This window comes from Passer montanus, unplaced genomic scaffold (assembly GCF_014805655.1).
Source record: "Passer montanus isolate IOZ18808 unplaced genomic scaffold, ASM1480565v1 scaffold202, whole genome shotgun sequence".
In the NCBI taxonomy this organism is placed as follows: domain Eukaryota; kingdom Metazoa; phylum Chordata; class Aves; order Passeriformes; family Passeridae; genus Passer; species Passer montanus.
In genome coordinates, this window is record NW_024366615.1 from 718,263 (window position 1) to 735,806 (window position 17,544).

At 48.7% G+C, this 17,544-nt stretch overlaps 2 protein-coding genes across 5 annotated transcripts; both read left to right on the forward strand.

Annotated features, from left to right (window-relative positions):
• Positions 1-1,250: 1,250 nt before the first annotated feature.
• On the forward strand, positions 1,251-10,329 carry LOC120501773 (CCHC-type zinc finger nucleic acid binding protein). 4 transcript variants are annotated; one of them, XM_039708447.1, is made up of 5 exons: positions 1,251-1,405; positions 7,537-7,656; positions 7,925-8,020; positions 8,187-8,388; positions 9,265-10,329. In XM_039708447.1, the coding sequence occupies exons 2-5, from the start codon at positions 7,554-7,556 to the stop codon at positions 9,380-9,382; spliced, it is 519 nt and encodes a 172-aa protein (XP_039564381.1). In that variant the 5' UTR covers positions 1,251-1,405; positions 7,537-7,553; the 3' UTR covers positions 9,383-10,329. The 4 variants fall into 4 exon arrangements, with proteins under 4 accessions (XP_039564381.1, XP_039564383.1, XP_039564382.1 ...); XM_039708449.1 differs by having other exon boundaries at positions 1,252-1,405; positions 8,190-8,388; XM_039708448.1 differs by having other exon boundaries at positions 1,252-1,405; positions 7,928-8,020.
• A 1,134-nt stretch (positions 10,330-11,463) lies between these two features.
• LOC120501776 (pre-mRNA-splicing factor ISY1 homolog) lies at positions 11,464-15,831 on the forward strand. Its single transcript, XM_039708455.1, is given in 9 exon segments — positions 11,464-11,889; positions 11,891-12,070; positions 12,460-12,502; positions 12,670-12,782; positions 12,965-13,082; positions 13,748-13,870; positions 14,050-14,153; positions 14,709-14,795; positions 15,077-15,831. Coding segments are annotated over 9 exon segments (1,143 nt in total). The 5' UTR covers positions 11,464-11,622; the 3' UTR covers positions 15,185-15,831.
• The last annotated feature ends 1,713 nt before the right edge of the window (positions 15,832-17,544 follow it).

Below are 17,544 nucleotides of genomic sequence, written 5' to 3' on the forward strand. Positions count from 1 at the left end.
ACACGTTGTTACTCATAGTCTAATTAAAGAAACTTAACAGTGCTACAATATTAGATTTACAGCTTGAGGAAAGGTCAATCCAAAGTGTGTCCACGATCTGCCTCTCGCACATTTCATTCCTGAGCCCGGGGGCTCGGTGGGGGTTTCTTGTACCCGAGGAGCAGGAAGGGAAAGACATTTAAACAAAACGACGACAACTAATTGTGGGTAACGCTGGTGCGGTGTAGTTGATGCACTATCCGTGTGGGAGTGCAGTTTGGGCAGTGACTGGTCACTGATTCATTTACGAAGTTCCCAGGCAAAAGGGACACTTGTGTAAAACATCCTCTGAACGCTGAACTAAGCAGCAACATTACTTCTGAGCCTCGCGTACACATACAGGCTGACAGCAAATTCTGCTCAGCAGCAGGAAAAACTTTTCCCGTGCAGCCTGCGGGCTGTGGCGGGAGCAACCCCGCGCGTGGCGGAGCCCTCAGCGCCGAGCGAGTCCCGCAGCCCTCACGGCCCCGCGTCCTCCCTCAGCGCCGGGGGAGCCGCAGCCCTCACGGCCCCGCGTCCTCCCTCAGCGCCGGGGGAGCCGCAGCCCTCACGGCCCCGTCCTCCATTTCCTGCGCCGCGGCGGCGCCCGCGCCCTGCCAAGATGGCGGCGGCGCCTGAGGGCCGCCTGAGGGCGGGACGCGGCCTCTGCCCGCTCCCCTCGGCCCCGTGCCGATCCCCAAGGCCGCTCCAGCCCCGAGGGCTCTGCCGAGCGCGCACCGGCGCAGGGAGCGGGACGGAAGTTTGAGGGAGTCCCAGCTGGCGGAGGCTGCCGGGGGACGGGGAGGCGGCAAATCCCGCTGAAGGCTTTGGGCTGCCCGGCTCGGCGCGGGAATCCGTGCGGAACAGAGGAGCGGAGCTCCTCGGTGCAACATGGAATCACCGCGCAGAGCGGAATAGGCCAGGCCGGGCCGGGCAGCGACAGGCAGGGAGTGAGGCGGGCAAGGGCTCCAGCGCTCCCGCCGGGCACTCGGAAGTGTGCGGTACGCGCCGCCGCTGCCGGGGCTGCGCTGTGCGCGGCGCGGACAGAAAGGGGAGGTGAGTCACGGGGAGGCAGCGCGAGCAGCGAGCCGCCATAGCCCCCGCGCCCGCCCGCCCCCGGCCAGCGCGCGGGAGGCGCGCCCCGCCCACTGCCCGGCCGCCACGGTTGGGTGTCCCCGTCCGCCGCTCCCATTGGCCGCTCCGCAGCGCCGCTCTGCGCCCATTGGCCGAGGCGGGCTCCGGCGAGCCGTGCGCACAGCGGCGGGGCGGGGTGAGCCGACGGGCCGTGTGCACACCGCGTGTGGCGCAGGCAGGGGACCGGTGGGGCCGAGCGGGCGAGCGCAGCTGAGTCGTGCGGGGGCCGCGGCCGCGGGGAACCGGACCGCAGGTACGGCCGGGGGGCCGCCAGGGGACCGCAGGGAAGCGGCCGGGGGTCCCGCGGGGCCCCGAGGCGGCAGCGAGGGCGCTGCGCGGGACGGTGATTGCGCTGGCGCACTCCGGCCTAGCGCGCGGGAAAGTACGGCCGGGCGGGCGCGGGCGCCATTCCCGGCCCCGCAGCGCGCTGGGGAGGCCGCGAAGGCCGTTAGAGCCGTGAGGGCCGCGGGCCTGGAGAGGGCGGCGGCGGGTGAGTCAGGTCTGGGTTCCGGGAGCGCCCAGGGAGCCTGCGCCGCCCGGGGGAGGCAGGCCGGGGCGCTGGGCGAGGGGGGAGCCGCTCTGCTCGGCCCAGGCGCGGCCCGGAGGCGCCTCGCGCTCGGTCTCTTGGCCGGGGGCGGCGGGGCCGGGGCAGCGCTGCACGTGGCCGCCTGGGCGTGGGGAGGGGGAGCGCGGCCGGCCCGCCCGTGAGCCAGCGAGTTTGGGGTAAAGAACGTCCTGTGGGTCTGGGGACTGCGGAGAGCGCACTGGAATCAAATCATTTCTTCGTTAAATAGTTATTTCTCTTTTTTTTCTCAATTTAATATTGAGTCCCCGCTAGAGTCCCGTCGGCGGGGCCCAGCTCGGCCGCGGCCCGCGCACCACGTGGTTGCCCACGTGTGGGGCGCTGCCGGAGGGTCGAGGTGTCGCAACTGTTTGCTCCTGCCACAGGCACGGATGGCGGCCTGCTCTAAATCCAAATGTGACCTATAAATGGATAGGAAAAATGGTCTGTGCCATCTGCAGATCGCGGGCTGCGCGGCGGCCTTTTTATTTGAGTTCCTGTCTGGCGTAGTTCTCAAGTAACCGCTGTTAGTCATTTAGGAGGCGGCATTGTCACAGCGTTTATTAAAGCTAATAGTGAGTTCTGATTTCCTGCGTGCACGCAACGTGACCCCATTGCCACGCAGCATGGGCTTGCTAGTCCGTGTTTCGTTCTTCAGTGCAGACTTGCGTAGAGTAGCAATCCTGCATCCGTCCTCAAAGGGAAGAGGTGAAATAGGTTCACTAGAGCTGTGCAGCAGTCCTGAGAGTTACAGGTTTAACCTGCCATTTCAACTAACTTCGTTAATGCCTGGGCTGAATGTTGTGTTTAAAGTCTCACATGTTGCTCGGGGTGTTTTAAGTTTAAAATTTCATACAGATAGACATAAAAATTAAAGAGGAAGGTGGTAAAATGTGCATATTTGTTCAATAGGGTCTAGCCCTTTCCATATTAAGTAGTATGGATAGGCAGAAAGTGCCACTGAGTCACTCCTTGATGAACTTTTGTTCTCTTTCTTGTTTGTGTCAACAGGGATATCTAAGAATTACTTGTCTAAGTGGAGTCATGATGTCCTTTTGGCCTGGTTTCTGTCCCCTCTTGAGTCTTAGTTAATGTTCAGCATTTCACAGCCTGGCTGTGACATGAATTGAGGGGTCCTAAATGGGGCGTAGGGATTAGCTTTTCACTCGGCAGATTTCCTTGAGTTTTCAGACTAATTTAGTTCAGAATTGGGGTGTTATGACCTACTGGTCAGAATACTTAATTTTGTGTCTTGTTCTGCTGAGAACAGAAGAGGGAGACAGGAGCATCACTAACTGCTGTAGCAGGTTTTCAGGCTACAGTGTGGAAATAAACTGCTAAATGCTTTGGTGACAGTCATGTGTCCTGTGTTCAGGAATTTGTCCTGTGTCCTGTGTTCAGGAATTTTTACAACATGTTGCTTGGGAAATAAAAACTCACGGATGGTATTTCTTGTAAAATGAGTAATGCTTTGACTTCTCTTTGGAAACAAAACACTAGCTTATGATTAGCAGGCCTTTCTGCCTCTTGAGTGCTCCAGAGGACAGCAGGGCTGTACTTCCTGTCACGTTGGGGTTTCATCACGCTGGGCTCTGGCTTGTCCAATTCAGGTGTGGTGCTGTGCGTTGGTCACAGCCACCTGGGAAGGCCCTGCTGATTTCCCAACCCCTGCTAGAGCTGCCTGGCTGGAGCAGTGGCTTTTATCTGCTCTGTGCTTGGAAGGAGTGAAGTCCTGCTGATAGCGGCTGCTGTGCTGCTTGTAGGTCAGAAGAAGCACTGAAGTAGAGTGATCCCTGTTCTGTTGGATCCTAAGGAACTGCTGGTAACCAGAACAACCCTGAGTGATCTTAGAGGTGAAGTTCAGCTTCTTTTCATTATGGGGAGCCAAGTTAGTTGTATTTTAGTTTGTTAACAATCTTCTTTGGAGGGCATCTAGGCTAAAAGCCATGTAAAATAAGAACTGTTACAGGGGACCTTTGTGGCAGTGTTTTACATCATCAGGTCGAGAAGGACTACTGAAACAGAGCTGAATGTTGCTGAATCTCATGCATGAAGGCTGGAGATTAATAGCACCTCTCCTGTTCTAAGAGAGTCTTGAATATGTATTAACTGCAAAGCCACGGAAAAACAGAGTATGAGACAGGAAACTTCTTGTGTCAGAGGTGTCTCCTACAACTAGGAGAATCATCAAGCATTTCCCACTTTGAAGTTTAGTGCTCAAGTTGCACTCAAAAACTTCAGACGTGACCTGGGAAAGTGCTGTGGTGCCACAGGGATCTTTGTCATCACTCCCTGCTGTTTAGCAGTATGGCCACCACATAGAACAAGGTCTGAAATTCATTCTGAATAATGTTTCAGCTTCCAGCTGAAGTTACAGAGGTCTTTAGGAGGAGTTTAGGTAAGTAACTGCCTTCTCCCTTCTCTAGAAAGGTAAGGTTTGAGGTAAGAAAGCACAACTGGACTTGAGTTTTTGGACGACTTTTGGGAGCTAATCCAGGAGGCAGTGCCTTGCTGTAGCTTGCAGAATTTGACCTGTCTCAGAAATGCTACATGAGGCTGTAGTTGTGATCTGTTTTCCATTACCACTTTTCCTGCCCTGGTGAGGTAAAAATCTGGTTCTGGTGTGTAAGAAGGGAGGGGATGATGACACATGGACAGACAGGACAGGCTGCTTTGTGTAACACATCTGAGCTGCTGAAAACAGTGATAGCTGGGACTGAAAACCTTCCAAGAAGACTTAGGTAGCTTTCTTACAGAAGGCTTACTTAAGGTGGCCTTGATAGATAAAAGGAGCTGCTGGAAACTTGCCTGTGATGACAAAATGGAGGGCTATTGACTAACAGAGAAGTGTTTGAAGTTGGGTGGTTTTTACTGTGCTCATTTTTTTCCCTTGGAAGTAACTGAAAATTGTAATGGTGTCCAGAGTGCTTAGAGGCTCTCCATTTAAGGGCTTGTCTTCTGAACCAGCCTTTTCTGGATGTTGCTCCTTGAAGGTGGCTGTTGGCTTTCTCTGAAATCTGACTCATTACAGTTCACACTGCTGGGGAATTCTGTCCTGTGTTAGGCTTGTTAGGATGCAGGCAAGTAAAGCCAGTGTCAGCTGCAGCCACCTCTCACTGGTGAACCCATTTGCAGTTCCAGATCATTCACAGGAAGGATGCAGAAGTTTAACATGGAAATACTGGTGGAGAGGAACTTCAGGCAAACTGTTTGGATGTGTTTAAGGGATCTGAGGATGAAGCAGCATGCTCTGTAATACATTTGTATGGCAGCTGTAACCTTCCACTGCTGTTGAGCTCAGGGTGGGGAAAGGGGCCTCTGAAGATGTGTTTAAATGAATCTCAGTCTGGAAGGATCCTTGCACAGAGACTGGTGTTTGACTTTAGATTTCTGCTTCAGTTTGTGTAACATTTACCAATTTGCTGTATAGCAGAGGAAGAGAAACTTGAGGTTTTCCTTTCGAAGGGGCAGTTAAAAAGGAAAAACATCTGAACCAGATGTAAAACTTGTGTATTGACATTCCTTTGGGGCAGTGAGGAGTGAGCTTTTGTCCCTCCTGCAGCTGCTGACCTGGCCTGGCAGAAGGACAGACTAGCTGTAGGTTGCCATTAATCTTGGTCCGAAAGCTCCCCCACTGTGCATCTGGAGCAGGTCTGGCTCACCTGTCAGACATTTGTCTTTTGCCATGTGTTAACCTGGCTGCTTCCTGTGGGGCACTGCCAGCAGGTCTCAGCCCTATCATCTGCTGGAGTCTCCTTCATGGTTGGGAGTGAAGTGTCTTCAGATGTGCTGCGGGTCTCTGACAGCTGGTGCCTACTATTTTGCTCTTTTTAATAGATTTCATGTTGCCATTTGATAATGCTTTAATGTGGGGACTGTTATAATGAAGTGAAGGAAAAAAAAAAATATATATATATAAAATTTAGAGACCCCCATTTTGGCCCTCTTGCGGATGGAAAGCAGCATCCACTGTGGTGCCTGAGCGCGGCTCCTGCCGTTGGCTGTGCCTGTGTTTTTCCTGTTCTGCAGTGTCAACACGGTTGCTATGAAAACAGGCATAAACAATGGCACAGTGAGTGCCAGCTGCTGCCAGCAGAGCGGGCTGTGCTCAGCCCTGGCTGGCCTCGGAAGGCGCTGGAAATCCTGAACACTGAAATGAAGCAGAGAGAACACTGGGTTATGTGTGAAATCAGTGAATCTCTCCAAGTGCTTTGTTTAGATGTGTCTACAGTCTTGCAGATTTTCATTCCTAACCCTAATCTGGCCATCTTTCATTTGGAGGGAAAAATCCATCATCATCTGGTCCAGCTGGTAGTTGTGGGATTACAGAGATGACATGCTAGAGTATGGACCTCTTGTATTTTAAACTCTCACCCATTACTATGGTTGGAATAACCATTTCTGTGCAGGAAGACCATCAGAAAGAGGAACTGTTTCAAGGGAGGAGTGGATAAAAATCCACACTAAATTTGTGAAACATTGAGGTACTTTGGAAATAGCTAAATGACAATTAATGTTTAGATGCACACTTTGTATTTAAGAGCTAATTCTGGTTCCTTCTGTAGTGGCTTTCTTCAAGACTCAACTTCTGGGATGCTGGAGGTCTGGGAGGAGGGGAATCATTCTGTAACATGAATAAACTGCAGGGTTACAGGGGGATTACCTTGAAGGGGGATCAGGTAAACTGTGAAACATGCCAGATAATGATTCTGCTTCTGTTGGGTAAAGAGTAATAAATTGGGAGAGCGTATGTGAGGTATTTAAACTTCAGGAGACTTCATCAAAACAAAGCTTGACATGTATATTTTTAGACCAGTGTATTTAAAACTTGTCTTAAAGCATGCTTTAAAAAAGACTTCAGTTTAGATGTGTAACTTCCTTGTTCTTTTCTCTCTGGCTCTGGAGGTGTTGTATGAGTGTCCTGCAGCTCGGGGAGGTGTGGCAGTGTGAGCACAGTCTGGAACCTGCCCTGTCCACTGTGGGCTGTGCAGCCTGGCTCTGCTCATGCAGTACTGCTCTGCATTCCCAGTTTGGACTGTCAGAATTGCCTGTCTGGTGCTTCCAGAGCATTCTAAGGATGTTTTGCCCAGTTAGCCTTCTACGTAGTTGGCAGGTGTCTGCTGTCTTAACACCTGAAAACATTTTCTTTCATGTGTACCTGGAGTGGAATATGCATCCTGAGCTATAGGTTAATTATGAGTTGTAGTTTGGCTTTTCAGAGTTAAACTGCTGTTTAGGACATAAAAGACCTAAAGGTTTCAAATGTTAAGCTGAAGGGCTTTTGCATGCTTTAGGTTTAGTACTGCCTATTCTTGGCTTCCAGTCAGTACAGGTAGTAGTTGCCAGGCAGGTCCTTAAAGAGAAAATGTAACAACTACCAGGAGGAAATAACTTGTAGAGATTAAGTGTCTGGCTTTTGAGTTTAACTCTCAGTAACAAGGAAGAAGGTGCTTTACTGAAAGGGATATTGACTTAAGGCTGCTACTGCAGTAGTTAGAGGGATTTCCTTCTCTCTTTCCCTCTCCCTGCACATTTTGGAATTTCTTGAAGTAAAGGTTGGCTACAAAATAATTAAAAGTTACATAGCACATTGTCTGTTCAAAGCTCTTACTCAAAGCAAAGTGGAGTCGAACTTGTATCCTCTGAGGTGGTTTCAGTGGTCATGATCAAATACTGTACAAGAAAGTACTGACTTAGCTGCAGGTCCTGTGTGGTTTGCACTGTGCCTTTGCTGAGGGGCTGGGAAACCTCTGAAGCTCTCATTTTAATGTAGCCTTTGGTTGGGGGAGCAGAAGGTGCTCAGAAATGTCTTTCTTGTTCAGACAGGTGATCTGCAGCCATGAGCAGCAACGAGTGCTTCAAGTGTGGCCGTACTGGCCACTGGGCCCGGGAGTGCCCCACTGGGATGGGCCGTGGCCGTGGCATGAGGAGCCGTGGCAGAGGTGAGTGGGGCTGTGCTGTTCTCTTTCTTTGGACAGCAGATCTCCAGCTGGCTGCTGTGTGCAGTGAGTAAACCAGGCTCTGGCAAACCTGAGTGAAGAAGCTGAGAATCCTAATTGGTAATAAGAACCAGGAAAATTTGCCTCTACCTAAGAGTTTGGCCAGGGGCTCTTAAAGTGAAGCATACTTGTCAATTCAGTTTGTGATTGATTCTTAAAAGTATTTTGAACTTAATATTTACTCCTGTTTTTTTCTTTTATCCATTTCAAGCAGGCTTCCAGTTCATGTCTTCGTCTCTGCCGGATATCTGTTACCGCTGCGGTGAGTCTGGCCATCTTGCCAAGGACTGTGACCTTCAGGAGGATGGTAAGTATCACTAAATATTCCATCTCTTCAGTGCCACTTCTGTGGCTGAAGAGAAGGGTGCTGGGCTTCCCTGGGAGCAAGCTGTGCATGTGCCCTGCTCACAGCACGCTGCCCCTCGCGCTACCAAGGTTTTATAGTCTTGTTTGGTATGTTTTTCTTATTGTGGAAGCCTGCTATAACTGCGGTAGAGGTGGCCACATTGCGAAGGACTGCAAGGAGCCCAAGAGGGAGAGGGAGCAGTGCTGCTACAACTGTGGCAAGCCCGGCCACCTGGCCCGCGACTGCGACCACGCAGACGAGCAGAAGTGCTATTCTTGTGGAGAGTTTGGGCACATTCAGAAAGACTGCACCAAAGTGAAATGCTACAGGTAAGGACTGACAGGGGGCAGCTGTGAGATGCACCTCTTGTGCTGGGTGCACTTGTGTCTGGTTTTGGTTAGGAAATACAGTTTGTTTGAACAGTTACCCACTGTTGTTCAGAACTAAGGCTTAAACACTTACTAGCAAGGTGGAGTAGAGATTCTGGGATGTATCTCTAGATGGCCACCCAATGCAGGTGTTGGGTCAGTTGAGCTGTGCAGAAAGGGTCCTATCCTTTTGCAGAAAGTAGCAGGAGGTCCTTGGCTGTAGCAGAGGTAGGCACCATGTGTCTTCTGCCAGAGCTAACAAACCCAGCTGTACTGCCCAGCTGACTGGCACAGCCAGCCCCTGCAGCAACACACTGAAGATGCTTTGCTTATGGGAACAGTGAATAGAAGTGGGTGTTAAATTAGTTTGAAATGCCATCTTCAGAGCGTTGTCTGGTTTTGAGTGCAGGCATATACCAGAAACAGCACGTTCCTGAGAGCAGGATTCTTCACCCCCACCAACATTCCCTTCTGTGGAGGAAGGAGAGAGAACATGGTGTATTTGAGTTAAAACTAATTATTCTCAAAACAAGGCTAAACTGCAATAATAAGATTGGGAACAGGCAAAACCCAGGACACAATTGGAAAAAACCCTGCAAACACACAAAGCTCATGAACCGTGGTTCTGGCATGAACAGTGATTAATGTGAGTTGATAATTTGGGGGCAGTTCATGGCTCTGCTGAAGACAAACTTGCTTCCTGTCAGAGAATTCTGTGACAGAAGCCTTGAGTGCAGAATTAGCATTGCATGAAAATGAAATAGACAATGCCCTGGACAGAGTAGGATTGCTCCTGTGAGTGTTGCGGCTGTTCTGACAGAAGCTTTGCTTTTGCAGGTGTGGTGAAACTGGCCATGTAGCCATCAACTGCAGCAAGACCAGCGAAGTCAACTGCTACCGCTGCGGCGAGTCAGGGCACCTTGCACGGGAATGCACAATTGAAGCTACAGCCTAATTATTTTCCTTTGTCGCCCCTCCTTTTTCTGATTGATGGTTGTATTATTTTTCTCTGAATCCTCTTCACTGGCCAAAGGTTGGCAGATAGAGGCTACTCCCAGGCCAGTGAGCTTTACTTGCCGTGTAAAAGGAGGAAAGGGGTGGAAAAATCAACTTTCTGCATTTAACTACAAAAATGTTTATGTTTAGTTTGGTAGAGGTGTTATGTATAATGCTTTGTTAAAGAACCCCCTTTCCGTGCCACTGGTGAATAGGGATTGATGAGTGGGAAGAGTTGAGTCAGACCAGCAAAAACCCTCTCTGGGTTACAGGGAAGTGATCCTATGCAGGAGGAATGAAATTCTGGAAGTGTCTAAACTTCCTCATAACTTTTATTTTATTACAATGGCCTTGGATTGTCTGACCTCAGTAGCTGTTAACACCAAGTGATATCTGCATCAGGCCCTACCTAGAGCATATAGCTGAGTGGGAGTAAACAAACAAGATGCACATGCCTGTTAATGGCCATGAGAGAGAGAGAGAAATCTGAAATAAATCTAAAAGTAACAGTAATTCAGTCAGTGAATGTTAATGTTGGAGATACAGAATGCAATGGGAAGCTTTTGAATAAATATCTCAAAGTCAATCTGAAACCCAGACATCAGTGCTCATAGCATAAACAATTTGGAGCTATTCAGGAGTTGCAAATAAATGCATTTTCACAGAAATCAAGATGTTATTTTTGTATACTATATCACTTAGACAACTGAGTTTCATTTGCTTGTAATCGGTTTTTAAAGTAAGATGGTAAGAGCAATTGAAGTCCTAGAACATAGAAAATGTAATTTTAAACTATCAATAAAGCTGGAGGAGGAAGGGGAGTTTGGCTAAAGTTCCTTTTGTTTATTTTTGGTTTTCCTGTACACAGTGCAAAACAACATATTAAAAGGGGTATGTGGAGGTTCAGCTTGGCCTTTTCTTTTCTGCTGTCTCATGTTAAGGTCCTGTCTGCACATGTTTGTGGGAGTGGGGGCTGGATGGGGGCTGATTGCAGCTGTGCTGGTGCACTTCAAGCCTTTAGTGGAAAAACCACTACAGGAGGGTGTTGCTGGAGGTGCAGAGAGTTCCAGACTCTGAGTAGGTCAGAGCAGTGTTTGAGCTGTCACAGTGGCACTGAGAACCTAAGCCACCTGTCCTTGCAGGCTGTGCTGGTTCACAGGGGTCGGTGACCAGCTGGGAGGGGAGCTGATAGAGAGAGGATCTTCACACACGCTCCGTAAATCCACTTGGAGGCTGTGCTGGTTCACGGGGGGTCGGTGACCAGCTGGGAAGGGAGCTCATAGAGAGAGGATCTTCACACACGCTCCGTAAATCAATTCTTGGTGTGCAGGAACTCTTGGGTGGTGACGGGTGCTTCACCCTGAGGCAGCTGGAGAAGGGTGTGCTGGCACCTGGTGTGAGCGCTGGGTTCCGAGCTGCTGGCTGTGCTCCAGCCGGGCACATCCTGTGGGATCTGCAGCTGGGGGCAGGGGTGCTGTGCTGGACTCACGTGTGAGTTGTCACTAAGGTTTTCCTTTCCAGTCGTGGGTGCTGTAGCAGTGAGAACAGGGCTGTGGTGTCTGTCCCTGCAGGAGCAGTACCAGACTGGCACCTGCAGCTGTGCTGGAGAGCTGAACTGGCACTGGCACTTGTGTCTGTTACCATTGCAGTCACTGTGGGGTAACATTCCTGGTAATTCAGGAACCAGGGTGGTGCAGATACACAGCACATGATGGTTCAGCCTGCTGGGCTGGGACAAATTAAGTCTTTGCACGCAATTACCTTAGTTAAACAGCAGTAAAGTTTGGACCTCTGATTACAAAGACTTGGAAGTCTTTGTGACTTAAGTGACAACTACAAAGTGGCGTTTTCCTCTAAAAATCTATATTTTTATACAAAAAAACCCCAAGATTTAAAAGCTGAGGAACACAAAGCAGGCTGTAAGTTCCAGAAATAGAAAATTACTTCAAAAGGAGATGTCTCTTCCTTAGTCATCTTTCTGTGAGAACATTGGTGCTGCTGTTCAGTTTTCCCCCAGTGAACAGGAGCTGGGCAAGCAAGTGGTGATTTCATACATTGTGGGGCATGGGAAAAATCAATTCTTCGTATGTTTCATGTTGATCTTTTTCACTAATACTTGAGGTATTTCCTTATTTGCTATGGCAAACTCATGAAGTGGTTACAGAGAATGACTGTTCCTGGGGAACTGGGCGACCGGACATGGGGCAGTGGGTACAACGGAAGGGAAATTTAGATCGGGTATTGGAAGGAGCTTCTTTACATGTAAGGGAGGGGAGGCAGTGTCCCAGGGCAGGCTGTCTGGGCCTGGAGCAGCCCGGGACAGCGGCAGGGTGGCACTGCAGTGTCCCCAAGGTCCCCCCGCTCCCGAGCCCTCCATGTTCATCCAGCGGGGCCCGGCAGCGCGCATGCGCCGCGCGGGTCACCGCATCCTGCGCCAGCGGAGCGCGCAGGCGCACTGGGGAGCGGGGCCGGGTTCTGTTCCGGGGTGTGGAGCTGCAGCGGGCACAGCGCGTTCGGCGGGACTGAGGGGCTGAGGGCACGGCGGGACCATGGTGAGTGTGTGTGGTTTTCTGTCCAACAGGAGCGAAGGCCTTTCCTTGCGTCAGAGTGTAATGAGCTGCCCAAGGCTGAGAAATGGAGGAGACAGGTAATGGCAACCTGTGGATTTTCTAATTCTATAGGAATTCCTGCTTAGACAGCCTGCTTACAAGGGGTTTCCACACTCATCAGTACCCTGACAGTTAAATCACAGAACATTTTCTAAGATTGTACTTCTCAGTGTTGAGAGGCCATGTCCTGCTGAGTCTTTCATATCTTCAGGGATTTAGATTCCATGTTTTTGGGGCTGCTGTTCCAATGTTTGATTATCTTCCTAATGATTTATTTCCCCTTGAAATTAATCAGAATTTCCCCAGTTTCAATTTGTGTTTTATTGCTGCTTGTCCTGTTGCCATGCCTTTCTCAAACAATCTGGCTCTGTCTCCTTTGTTCCCTCCACTGATTTAGAAATTCATTTCTGTGTTCTTATTTGACTAGATCATTGGGGAGATTTCCAAGAAAGTGGCACAGATCCAAAATGGTAAGGTTTTTCTAACTATGTTTTATTTTTTGAATATCCAGTCATAAGCAGTTACAGTAAAAATCCCATTTCATGTGAACTATGCTGTTTCCATTGCATAAATTCTGAAATTCCTCTGGTGTTTTTCTGAGCTGCCTGATTTATTGGGTTTTTTTCCTCTCTGACAGCTGGATTGGGTGAATTCAGAATTCGGGACCTGAATGATGAAATAAACAAACTTCTGAGGGAGAAAGGACACTGGGAATACAGAATAAAGGAGCTGGGAGGCCCAGATTATGCTGTAAGTGTGGAATGTGTTGTACTGCATGGTGGTTCTGCTTACAAGTGAAGTGACTGCTGGGAAAAATACATAACATTCAGTTAGCCATGGATGGCTTGGCCAGAGCTATTTTTATTCAGCCCCTAAAATGTTTGGCTGTGTTAGAAGAAAGTTTTAAACTGTGAACTCTGTTTATTTTTCAGAGGATTGGCCCGAAAATGTTAGATCATGAAGGGAAAGAGGTTCCAGGAAACAGAGGCTACAAATACTTTGGGGCTGCAAAGGATTTGCCAGGAGTTAGAGAGCTTTTTGAAAAGGAACGTAAGTAAAGAGCAGCTCTTCCTAGGCATGAATCTGTGTAGCAGAATATCTTGAGTATAAAATGCTGTGGTAGTTTGTGGGGAGTGCTGGTAACAGCATTTCTGAAAGTCTTAGGTCAGCTCAGTGAAACACTGAGCACAGATAATTAAATGCTAAGAGTACCTTTGACTTTTTTCAATTAAGGAAATACAGTAAAGAGTAAACTGGTTTTTGCTGGGAATTCCAAATGGTAAGGACTGATGGCCTGTAGAAACATTCTGGCATAAGAGGCAAACTTTATTGAGAAGTTGTAAATGTTACTCAGAGTTCAGGACTAGAAAAAGGGAAAGTTGGGTTGAACATAATTTTAGAAGCAGGAATTAGTTTTCATAATGAAAAACTGGATGTAGGGGGATTTGTCATGGAATGAGTGGAAATTGTTTGTGCCTGAAAGCGAGGCAAAGACAGGAAATACTCCAGGGTATGGGGGAACCATTGGGTCATGTGCTGGAACTGGTTTGTGCAGGCCAGAGGGTGACAGCAGTGCTCCCAGTGCTGACAGCAGCTCCATCGTGCTGGGTGTTGGCTGGCATGAGGCAGCTGTGGGTGCTGTGAGGTTGGCACAAGCTGGGGACACTCAGCAGGTGGTGGGGGTGACCTGGTGGGTGACAGTGGTGTTTTTGCAGCCCTGCCACCCCCACGGAAGACTCGGGCTGAGCTCATGAAGGACATCGACGCTGAGTACTATGGCTACAGGGATGAAGATGATGGGATTCTGGAGCCCCTGGAGCAGGAGCATGAGAAGAAAGGTATGTGAGATTCCAAACCTGCACAGAGCAGCCCAGCAAGGGGTGGTGATGGACTCTGAAGTTAAGGCACCTTTTTATCTGTTGTAGAGGATTTAGGTCCATTGGAAGAGCTCTGGCAATAAGACCATGCTGCTCTGACTGGCTTTCAGCCACACTTGCCATTTTCCTTTGCTCCCCAGTTATAGCAGAAGCAGTGGAAAAATGGAAGATGGAGAGAGAAGCACGACTTGCAAGAGGCGAGGAGGAGGAGGAAGAGAACATCTATGCTGTCCAGGAGGAAGAGGTAGGGGGTGGCTCAGGTGATGTGACTTTCCATGAGTCTTCTGTGCTTCCCTCTTGGACATGGTGTTACTGTGCCAAGGACCTGTGGGGGCAAGGGGGAATCCATCAGGTGGATCTGGTGGCTCCTGCAGTACCTATTTTATTTGTATGATCCCATGGTTCATAAGCCCAGCTCTTAGGTGTGGGACCAAAGCAGTACAGAGCTGTACAGGGAAGTGGTATCCATATTTTTAAAGCACTTGCTGTCTTGTTTAGCTGGCTCCTCTTCTGTTCACAGCTTTGCTGTGGCAGCCAGAGTTATGGAAGGGGAGGAAATACAGCTTTACAGTCATGGCCATGCCACAGCAGAGCAAAGGCCATATGAGAAATGGAAGCAGTAATGCTGAAAGTGTCCAGGAGCAGGGTCTGCATGTGATCCTTGTGTTCTTTTGGTGCTGGGTCCTGTTCACTCAGTGCTGTGTTTGTAGTGTTGACCATGCTTTGTTCCTTCTGGCAAAGCAAAGAAAAAAGGGGTTTTTATGACCTCTATAGAAAATAAACTTTTTTTGCTTTTCAGTCTGATGAGGAAGGTGGCAAGGAGAGAGAAGGTGAAGATGGCCAACAGAAATTTATTGCACATGTTCCAGTGCCAACTCAACAGGAGGTAAGGCAGAGCAGCACTCAGCTGCAGAGATGCACACTGGCTTTTGCAAGACACACCTTCATTTGCATCAGGTCATCAGTAAAAGTGCCCTAAATTTGTGATTTCTGTGACTTGACTCTGCAGCTGTTTAATCCCCTTGCAAATGCTGTAACACTTTTCACCTGTGAATTTCCAAAACCTCCCTAAGTATTCCATAAATTAGCAAGTGTTGTGGTATAGCTGAGCACCTGAGTTTTCAGCATCTCACCTGAGCTGAATCCACCCTGTTTTTGTCCCTGCAGATTGAGGAAGCTCTTGTACGAAGAAAGAAGATGGAGCTGCTCCAGAAGTATGCCAGTGAAACCCTCCTGGCACAGAGTGAGGAGGCAAAGACACTGCTGGGATTGTAACAGTGCACCAGTGTCCTGGTTTGTGTGTAATCGCTCTGGAAGCAGCAGGTTCCTAAGTTCTGGTAGCTTTTAGCTCTGGAAGTTCCTTTGGATGTGGAGCAGACTGCTGGAATTACAGTGTGGTGTGCAGGAGAACCATCATTGTGGTTCCTCCACTAGGATGACTTGTACTCCAGTGCTGGAAAGGGTCAAACCTTGGTGAACTTGTCTGTGCATCTGACAGCTGTCTTTTTGTTTTCAGTTTGGGAAAGGCTCTGTGCAGTGGGGCCTCCTGCAGATAGAACCACACCCAGTGAGCTCCTAAATCCCCGGTGTTCCTGCCATCCTGTCTGCTCTGTCCTGACTGTGAGTGTGCACATCTTCTCATGCTGGGTATTGTTGAGCTGAGAAGTAACTCACACTATTACATCTGCTTAGTTTACCAGAACAATCTGGAACCTGTCTAGAGGTGCCTTGAAGGCAGATCTTAGGAGGGACTCTGGAGATTTGATTCTTTCTAAAACACATGCAACGTCTAAAACCTGTTACGTTTTCTGTGGTTTGTAACTGTGCCCAGATGAATTGCTTAAATGCTGGATATTCCAGCAGCTACTGTAAAAACCTTTGCAATACCTTGTTCAAATATTTTTATTAAAACTTATTTACAACCTGGTGTCTGTTTTATTCTAGCTCAAAGGACTGTGATGATTCTCTAGTGGTAGCCAAAGACTGGGATCATAGACAGCCATCCCTGTAGGGATTTGAAACTCTGCATCCCCACTGCTCTTGGCTTCTGAATCCTGGGACAGGAGGCAAGGTAGAGCCTGGTGAAAGTCATGGATGACTAATTCTGTTGTACAGCTCTGAAAGAATGGCGTTTGAAGGTGGACATTGCAGCCCTGGAGAAATTCTAAGGAACAGAATATTGAACAGCCAGGTCTGGGACCATTCAGCATTTCTGGATGCTCTCAGTATTTATCTATTGCAATCTATTGTGAATAAGCCACTCCAGAACAATCAAAGCTCTAAATTATAGAGACAAGCTTTGTGTTACTTGATGAAGTGATAAAAAAAAAATTGAAAAAGTGGAAAGCATAGCTACCAAATTAAAACCTAAAAAAAAAAAAAATAAAAAAATTAAAAGCTCAATTACTGGTAGCAAGCAGACAACTAACATCACAAACAGGTTCTCTCTTCCTGGCAGCAGTGCAGCTTTCTCTGCACGTAAGAAAGCAGCAAACAATGTCTATGGCTTCTAATAATTTGTTGTAGATTTGCTTAACTGGAGATAACCAAACTAGATTTAAGCAGGGAAAAACCAGCTAATTCTTACTGCCTGATACAGTCTGAGGGCTTGCTAATACAATGGTGATCCCTTCTGTCACTGTGTGAGTCTGTAAGACAACACTCAAGGGTAAAGGCAGATCAGGGACAGAGTGATCATAACACAAATACAAAAGAAGAATAAATGGAAAGAATGGGAAAAAACCAACAGGATTGTAATTACATTCATGTTCAAAGCAGTATGACCAACATCATGATGTAACAGGCACGTTTATAAGACAGGGCTGATCTCTGCCAGCCCACACAGAAAAGGAATAAATGCCCAGAACTGCAGTGTGTAACTGCAAGGCAGACTGGCTGCTGCGGGCCCTGCTGTGCCAGCTCCTCTCTGTAGCTCTGAGTGTGGAGCGTTTTTGAGCTGAGTGCTCTTGGCTGCATCTGAGGGAACAAATTGCAGAGTAATTAATTCCCACAGTGGCCTATAGCAAAGTCCTGTGTCCTGCCAGGCTGTGGAATTGCTGGTGGAGTCAGGGTGGGGAAGCTGCTGTGGTCACAGCCAGGAAATGGATCCTGTTTGTCCTGGAGAAGGGAGCAGTGGGCAGGCTCTGCCCCAGCTCTGAGTGCAGCTGTGCTGGGATGTGTGTGGTGCCAGGCTTACGGCTCATGCCATCTCTGGAGTGCCTCAGCCCTGAACACATCCTGTCTATAAAACAAGTACTTAGTGTATTCTTACATGTCTGCTTCAGAGTTCTGCCCTGTGTGTGATCTGGCTTGAGCAAGGGGATAAACTCTCTGATTGTTCTGTCTGCTGCATTGATTTGGGCCTGCTTTTGTCTCTTAGAAATGCATTTGAGTGTTTCATTTAATGCCAGCAGCCACGTCAGTGGTGCAGATGGAAGGCCACCTTGCTCTGTGTCCTGGTGAGTGCAGTGCAGTCGCTGAAGGATCAGTTTCTCCTCACAGTCAGAGGGGGCTGAGGAATATTTGCTGGCAGCACTAGGAAATAAGTGGATTTACCTAATCTGCATTAACAGATGAGCAAGATAAACAGAGACAGCTTTGCAGAGTATCCATTAACTAATGACATTTTGTGCTGC